The sequence below is a fragment of the Myotis davidii genome, unplaced genomic scaffold (genome assembly GCF_000327345.1).
Source record: "Myotis davidii unplaced genomic scaffold, ASM32734v1 scaffold299, whole genome shotgun sequence".
NCBI classification, from domain to species: Eukaryota; Metazoa; Chordata; class Mammalia; order Chiroptera; family Vespertilionidae; genus Myotis; species Myotis davidii.
In genome coordinates, this window is record NW_006293088.1 from 1,773,323 (window position 1) to 1,781,580 (window position 8,258).

Sequence of the window (8,258 nt, forward strand, 5' to 3'; positions counted from 1 at the left end):
GGTGGGCGGGGGAGGGGGGGAGAGGCCGCCCACAGTCCACAGCAGATGCAGGGACTGCAGAGGACAGATGAGAGCCCCCACCCACCAGGCGCGCACCACGCAGGCAGGTGGCTGCAGAGCCCCGGGTGGTACCTGAAGCAGGAGGATGAACTGCGGGAACCTCTGGATGGGCTTCACCATCAGCCCGTAGAGCGTGACGCGGTCGGGGCTACACACCTGCCGCCGCTGTTGAAGACGAGGTGGGGTCATTCGCTGACCCTCTGCAGCGAGGCCCCCGCGCCCCCGGCTGCAGACGCTGCCCGGGATGGGCTCCTCTCCCCGGGCCCAGGACTCTGCTCAGCCTCGGGCCTGAGAGAAGAGCCAGGGGGATCTCTGGTCCCGCGGCCAGGGCTCCCGGCCACCACGGGGTCCCCACACAGCCCCTCAGCCTGGAGAAGCTAGAGCGGTCATGTTAAGGTCTCTGGACTAACAGCATAATTGGGAAATTTAGCCATTTATTGCAGAGGTGGTACCTCTACAATAGCCGAGACAACCATTCCCTCCACTTAAACCAGTGATTCTCAACCTGTGGGTCGCGACCCCTTTGGCGGTCGAACGACCCTTTCACAGGGGTCGCCTAAGACCATCCTGCATATCAGATATTTACATGACGATTCATAACAGTAGCAACATGACAGTTATGAAGTGGCAACGAAAATAATTTTATGAGAAGCCAGGAACTGTATTAAAGGGCCAGAAGGTTGAGAACCACTGAAACGAAAGCAGCCGGGCCTGGCCAAGAGGAGGGGAGGGCACGGGGTCTTACTGTCCTCTCTCTTGCATCTGTTCCCACCACTCCATCCACACACCTGTCACCTAGATCCTGGCCCTTGTCCCTGGTAACCCAGGCTGCTGCCACAGCCTCTCCACTGGCCTCCACGTCCCTCTGCCCCGGCCCAAAGCCCCGCAGCAGCTCCCACTGCCTGAAACACACTGTCCCGCAGGCCCAGGGCCGCCCACACTCAACACAGCTGCCTCTGGGCCTCCTCTCCCAGGACTCCCAGCAGCAGTGCTCCCGGGATCCACCCAGACGCGCTCACCTGACACCATCCTCCTGCCTCTGACCTCTGCCCCCACCCTGCACCTGTGACACCCCACCTCCATCTCACCTGTTATAACCCACTGTACCCCCAGGACCCATGGCAGACACCCTCTTGGACCCGGGCATTGGGTTCCTCAGCTGAGGCCTGGCTCTGGCTCACCTGCACCCTCCACCGGGAGGCATGCTCCCTGCAGGTAGGGCCCCGGTCTGACTCGCCTGACTGAGCCCCCAAAGAAATCTGGGGGAGCCTGGCCACAGCTACATGAGGCCTTTGGTCCTTTTACCTCTAATCTCCCACATGAACCCCAAGACACCCTTTGAGAAATTCTCCTCGCCCTTTTACAAATAAGGAAGGGATTGTGGTTTGATTCCTGGTCAGGGCACATGCCCAGGTGTGGGTTCCGTCCCCAGTAGGGGGTCTACAGGGGGTGCCCAATCAATGAGCCTCTCTCATCATTGATGTTTCTATCTCTCTCTCCCTCTCCCTTCCTCTCTGAAATTAATAAAAATCTATTTTTTTTAATAAGAAAAGGGACAGCCCAGTGACACCCTGAGCTCTACCTGGAGGCACCCTGCCCAGCCCGCCAGAGGTATAGGCCCCGGCACTGCTGGGTCTCCCCACGGCAGACCCACCATCATCTCACCCATCCCCAAGAGGTCACATGCCTCCCCTTCCGCCTGGCAAAGCCAGGATCCTAAGAGGCTAACTGTCACTCATCCTATCCCTCCTGCTAGGGGGCAGGAGGAACCCCTGTCTTCCCATGGGACTGTGGGAGCCCCAAAGGAAAGAGGTGTCCCCCCCAAAGCGACGTGCTCCCTGAAGCTGGGCCAAAGTCCCCCCTCCTGAGAAGCCCTCCCGCCCCACCACCGCCAACGCCCGTTGAGGGGGCTGCGGACCACCGCTAGGCCCACCTTGAGGAACTCGAGGAAGGCGGGCTTGGTGAGACAGGCCTTCTTGATGATGGACATGGCGTTGGTGAAGTTGTTCACGTAGTCGCTGTACACGTCGAGCACCATGGACTTGGAGAACTGGAACGGGCATGGGCGTGGCACGGGAGGGTCACACCCCGCCCACCCTCACTGCCATCTCAACTGCTCTGACGACACCTGGAGGATCTCAGCTAGTTTGAGGTCAGGACACCTGTCACCCCAGGGAGGGGAGGAGACGGGGCTCAGAGAGGCCAGGAGACCCGAGGTCGCAGGGAGGAGAGGCCGGGACAAGGACAGCCTGATGCTCCTCCTGCCCTAGCATGGCAGCCCCGCCCACAGGTAAAGGTGTGACACCCCCAGAAAATAAAATCCCCCCGGCCCTTCACCCCCCAGGGGCTGCTCCTGACTCCAAACTCCTGGGACACACTGGCCAGGTGTCGGATCTGCTGAGCACTCAGGTTTTAAACAATCCTTTCTCTTTTAGGAGAACCCAAATATGTAAGACGTGTCAGAGTGGGGTTCCACCGACTTCACCCTCCTTAGCTCCTTGAGTCTCTCTGGGGCCCAGGGGTTTCTGACACACCCCTCACTTCACGGAGGGACCTGGGTCTGAGAGGGCCCTAGAGCTGCCGGACATGGCCAAACCGAGCGGAGGCCAGGCCAGGTCTCTGGAGTGTGATCCATGCTGAGGAGGCCCCGACGCCCTGGGACATCCTCCAGGGCCCAGGCGTGGTCTGTTTAAGCATCGCCAACTGGTCACCCGGGAGTGCCCGGTAGGGGACCTTCAGACCCCTGGTGGCTGCCCACAGCGGCCGGTCCCATGGACGTCCCCAGCACCACACCGGCAGCCATCTCCAAGGCCACACCGGGCACTGGAAGGTGCCATGCCGACCCCTGGCTTGGACCACAGGGCAGATTCAGGCCCCGCCACCCTGTGACCCCACTGACTCGGACAGGGGAGCAGGCAGAGGCAGGAGGCTGGCCCACATGACCACAGGGCCAGGCAGGCTGAGGTCTCCCCTGGGTCGGGGGGCCAGGGAGAGAGTCTGGGGACACCTACCGAAGCCACGAAGAGGTCCCCGATCTTCTCGGAGGCGTCCCACTCGGCCACGCGGGAGGACAGGGCGATCTGGAACATGGAGTGGCAGTGCAGGATCTCCTTCACGCGGAAGAACACCACCTGGCACTTGCGGAGGCTCAGCGCCTTGGGCTCCATCTCCACCAGCGGGTTGCGGTAATCCTGTGGGTGGGCAGCGGGGTGAGCTGGCCAAGGCCAAGGAGAACTCGGCAGGCCAGGCTGGGCCTTCCTGTTGGAGGAGCAGGTATCCCTCCCCCCTCGCCTGTCTTCTAGGAGGATCTACATGATGTAAGCCTCCCGCCCCCCCTGTGCCCACCCACAGCCCACCCCATGGCGTCTGTGTTAAGCTGGGCTGGGAGGAGCCCCGTGGTGTCAGCCCCCAAGGCCAGGCTAGTCCTGTTCGGCTCTGCCCGAACCTGAGCCAGTCTGTCTGATGGAGCGGAGGCAATGATGTCCCAGGGAGCCCCCCCTGACCCCCAGCTTTGTCAGACACACAGGCATTTTCATCTTCATCTCTACCTGCCTGAGGTCGGGGACCGGGCTCCCCTGTGTGGCTCCCACCCCGACAACACCCTTCCCTGTTGGCCTCACTCCGAGAGCCCACAACACCCCAGCAGAGTCACCGTTTCAGGAATGCAAACGACAGACCAGGTAGATACACCTGGACCGAGTCACATGACCATCTAGCAATCCCTGGGCATCTGATGGCGAGAGAGCCTGCCTCCTACTCCCCGACTTGGGGGCTCCAGGCCGATGGGAAGGCACGGCCCTGTCCCAGGGGCTCCCAGAGAGGCGGGCGAGGAAGACACGGTCCCTTTCAGGCAGGAAAAGGACCCCGTGCCCTGGACTCTCCAGAACAGCCCTCATTCCACATAACCCCAACTTAATTTCAGAAAACGCAGGACCCCCATGAACACCAAGGCATCTGGAACTCTTAATGTCTCCCATTTGGAGGTCCCGCTGTCCCCACAAAAGTTCTGGCCTTTGGCCCCCTCCCCGTACACTCCCTGCCAGGTGTCCCTGCGGGCCCCCCTCCCTCTCCCAGGGGCCCCAGAGTCATACCTGGAGGACTCGCTTCAAAGACTCCACGTAGCTGCCTTCGCTCTGCACGATGGAGCCCAGGATGTGCCTCCGGACCACCTGCTCGGGCCGAGAGCTCGGTCAGCGCCTGCACCAACCATGGCACAGAGCAGCACCTACTGTGCGCAGAACCCAGGTGATGGGAAAAGGAGCCCCAGTGCTCAGAGGAGCTGACAACTAAGGGACCCATCCCTCCCTGGGACCAATGGGCCTGGAGGCCCGGCATTTCCTTCCAGGGCCCCTGCCCACCCCAGAGAAACACCTGTGCTCCCCAGAGAAACACCCGTGCTCCCCAGTCTGCAGAATGGGGCGGGGGCCCTGGACGACCCCCAGGTGCCCAAGCTGTTCCCAGAGCAGAGTTCTCAACCGCATTGACATTTAAGACCAGGTGACTGTGTGGACCGTCCTGTGCACTGCAAGGTGCCTAGCAGCATCCCTGGCCATTACCCCCTAAATTGCAGTAGCATCTCCCAGTTGTGACAAGCAGACCTTGCCAAATGTCCCCTGGGGCACAAAATCACCTGGTCGAAAGCCACCGGCCTAGAGTAACTCGTCTTCCCTGACCCAGGAAATTACAGCCTCCCGGTCAGAGACCAGCCGACACCAGGAAGGGGAGCCCTGGGCTACGAGCTGAAGCCCGGGGTCTCGCTGGCTCCACCGGCTCAGACAGTGGCTCCCTGCATGGGGGCAGGGGAGCGGGGTCACCATCCCAATGCGTTCAGGGGCCAGGGTAACAGAAATGAAGGGAGCAGGCGGATGGCCTCCCAAGACCAGAGGTGCGGCCCATCTCCCTGATGTTAAGAGGCCGGACATCCGCGTTCTCTGCCACCCAAAAAGGTGACCGATCCCTTCACTGGGCTTCGGGCCCCTCACACGTCTTGCCTGGTGTCCTCACAACAGAGGGAAGCAGGTCTCTCACGCTGGTCCGTGGCTGGGAAAACCCAGATGGGGAGGGAATCGGTCTGACCGCCCAGGGCCCCCAGCAAAGCCGCCCGGCTCGGCGTGACACTGGGAGAAGGAAGACACGGCCGAGGAGCCGGCTCGGAGGGGAAGCCCGTGTGACTCTGAGACCCCAGCCTGACAACAGGTGGACGGAGGGTGGGACTGGGCACCTCGCTCAGTCCTCTCGGAGCTGGATTGGTTCAGTGTGTCTTAGCCCTTTTTAAATTTAGTCCCTTTTGTCAAACAGCACTTTTATTTGAAACAGGTAAGTCGGAGCCACTCTGGTTGCCATGGGCATGGGAAGCAAGGCTCCACATTGCGGGGGAGGGGGACCCACAGCCAGGGACCACAGCGTGAGACCCTCGGGGCCCAGTTTGGGAAGAGAACCCAAGAGGCCCCAGCCGGGGTTCAGCCAAGAGCCCCCGACCATCACTTCCCCTTCAAGATGCAGACCTTGTGGCCCCAGGTAATAAGCTGGGACCCCAACATTCCTTCCCCTGAAGACTCCCACCCCCGCTCCTCCCACAGACCTGCTGAGGGCTCAGGCCATCGGGCATGGGGCCCAGCTCCGGGGCTGGGGGCTTGATGTCCGTGACGCTGACCTCCAGGAGCCCCATGTCCTCGTCCTCCGAGTCACCTGGAAAGTCAGGCAGGTTGGTGACACAGCAAGGCCAGGACAACACGCCCTGCTCAGGCTCCGGGAGCCGGGAACCGCCCTGGCCTGGGGTCCTGGGGGCTGAGTGGCGCCTGGGGCCGCACAGGGTCAGAGCCCAGTGGCCGCATCCTCGGCCACACTCCCCTGCAAGAGCCTGTCCCTAAATAACCAGGAGCGAGGGAGGAAACAGCAGCATCCATTCGCCAGCGTCCCTGTCCCTGCTCAGACCTGCCCGCCTCTGGCCTGGCGAGGCCCGGCCGCCTGGAAGCCCATCACCAGGCACTAAAAATAGTTTTCTTCTGGACGCCGGAAAGGGAGAAGGAAGACCCCCAAGAATGAGCTGCTTGGCTTTGTGTTTTCATCTTCCAAAAAAATATGCAAAGACGCCAAAGGGGAAAAGTTCAGCTGGTGTCCTCAGGGCACCGTGGGCATGAGCGGGCGTGGGTCCCAGGCAGAGGGCAGGGGAGGCAGGCTCAGGCAGAGAGAAGGGGAGGCTGGTGGAGGGCAAGGGTCTGGCCTTGGAGTCTGGCCGCTCTGAGAGAGAAGTGGACACGGGAGACGGGACCCTGGCTGCTCAGGGCTCTGACACCCATGGCAGCGGCCGTGGGCAGCAGGAAGTGGGCGCCCTGGGGAAGCTGGGAAGAAAGAAGTGGCAGTGACTCCTGGGGCCCAGGGAGCAGGGACACTCAGATGGGCCCTTACCTGAGCAGGAGACGGAAGAGGAGGAGGAGGAGGGACAACGAACCACAGCGTGGGGGTGGGGGTGGTGAAGGCCCTCCTTCCCGGCCCACATGGCACCCGGGCGATCACTCCGCACCCACCCCAGCCTCCGGCCCTGCGGCTTCCTCTTCCCCCATGCAGCGCTGGGTAACATTCTTGGCCGGTGATTCGAGCTCTGCCACAGCTATTAATAACGCCTCTGGTGGGAGGGTCACTTTAGGAAAGGCTCCGGGCCGGGTGGGGAGGGCCCGGGGAGAGCCCGCTGGCCGCCTGGCTGGCCTGGGGGTGGGGAGAGTGACCAGGAACTGCTCCCAGCCAGCACGCCTGTCCACCCTGCTCTTTTCCCGGCCACTCCACTGCGTTCGGGCCTGTCCCCTTCCACACGGGGGGCCAGGGCACCCTCACAGGGTTAGTGCTGCATCCGCGCATGCGCTGTTGGGATTAACTGTGCAGGGTCACATGGCCAGGAGGCAGCAGAGCTGGGATCTGAACCCAGGACAGAGAGATTCGGTCCTGGCACCAGACACCAGACACTCCACCTAGTGCCGCCACCCGCACCCCCCCTCCTGCCCTCGGGCGCAGAGCCTCCGGTCTCCCTGGCCTACACACCTGACCTGGCCCCCGCTCTCTCCCCTACCCTCACTCCAGCCAGAGGAAGGAGCCTCCTCCATCCCTCCCGTGCCTGTGTGTCCCCAGGCAAGTCACTGAAGCAGGCTGCGCCGGCTCCCTCCTCTCTGAACGGGAACAGGACAGCCTCTGTAGCTGCCTGGTGTTTATTAGGATTCAGTGAGGAGCTGTGAAGCTCTTATGAGCGCCTGGCACGCAACGAATACTCGATAAACGGGAACTCTCACGAAAATCATTTCTGGGGCATCGCCTACGTCCCCGCCTCCCGGCCTTTGCACGGGCTCCCTTCTGCGCCCGGAGCACCCGTTCCCCTCCCCTACCCCCTGCTAACCGACCTGGGTCTCCCTCTTCTGCTCTCAGCCCTTCCCCGACCTTCAATCCCACATTCCATGCCCGTTTTCCCCACCCCGCGCCATGACACCCCACCATGCCGCCATGCTGCCTGTCATTTCCTGTCTACGGCCCGTCTCCCCTGCACCAGGAGCTCCTGGGGGAAATGCTGTTCTATGCATCGTGGTGCCCCTGCACCCAGCCCGGGGCGCGGCACTTAGTAGGTATTCACTAAATGCTGGCTGGTGGGGAGATGGGTGGCTGATGAAGGAATGAACAACAGAACTCAAAGGCGAGGCCAGGTGAGCTAGACAGCACAGAAGGCCTAGGGCAAGAGCAAGGGCAGGGACGCTAAAGGGAGAGGCCCCACCTCCCCTGGAAGAGAAGGCCACGCCTCCAAGAGGAATAGGAAATAGGCTGAGACAGCAGCCTGACACTTGGGGTTCAGTCCCCAAGACCCACCGCCAGAGGAGCCCAGACACCAGTGACCTCGCCCACCAGCCCTGCTGCCACAGGGCTGGGCACCAACCCTCCCAGGCCGGCCCACGGGCCTCACCGAGGACGTCTTTCCTGTGCAGGAAGGACACTTTGCGCAGGACAGCGATCCTCGTCTTCTCCAGCCCGTCCTTGGTCCCGCTCCTGGCGGCCTTCATGAACTGGGTCATCTGGGCAAAGGCAGAGGCGCTCATCAGAGAAGCGGAGGGGGGCCCTGGGCCGCCGGCCACCAAGGGCCACCAGCTCCTCCCAGGCCTCCAGGCCAGGACGACAAACATCAAGACCCCGGGGCCCGTGCCCTCCCAGAGGGGTGGCAGGAG

At 62.4% G+C, this 8,258-nt stretch overlaps 1 protein-coding gene across 1 annotated transcript in view; it reads right to left on the bottom strand.

Moving 5' to 3' along the window:
* The window catches only part of ARHGEF10L (Rho guanine nucleotide exchange factor 10 like), a 118,157-nt gene that overhangs the window by 53,719 nt on the left and 56,180 nt on the right, over positions 1–8,258 (bottom strand). The window contains exons 9-14 of the mRNA XM_015565849.1: positions 8,000–8,108; positions 5,642–5,748; positions 4,152–4,229; positions 3,072–3,251; positions 1,994–2,110; positions 133–225 (exon numbers count right to left, since the gene is read on the bottom strand). Coding sequence (XP_015421335.1) covers positions 133–225; positions 1,994–2,110; positions 3,072–3,251; positions 4,152–4,229; positions 5,642–5,748; positions 8,000–8,108 — 684 coding nt within the window. The remainder of the gene's footprint in view (positions 1–132; positions 226–1,993; positions 2,111–3,071; positions 3,252–4,151; positions 4,230–5,641; positions 5,749–7,999; positions 8,109–8,258) is intronic.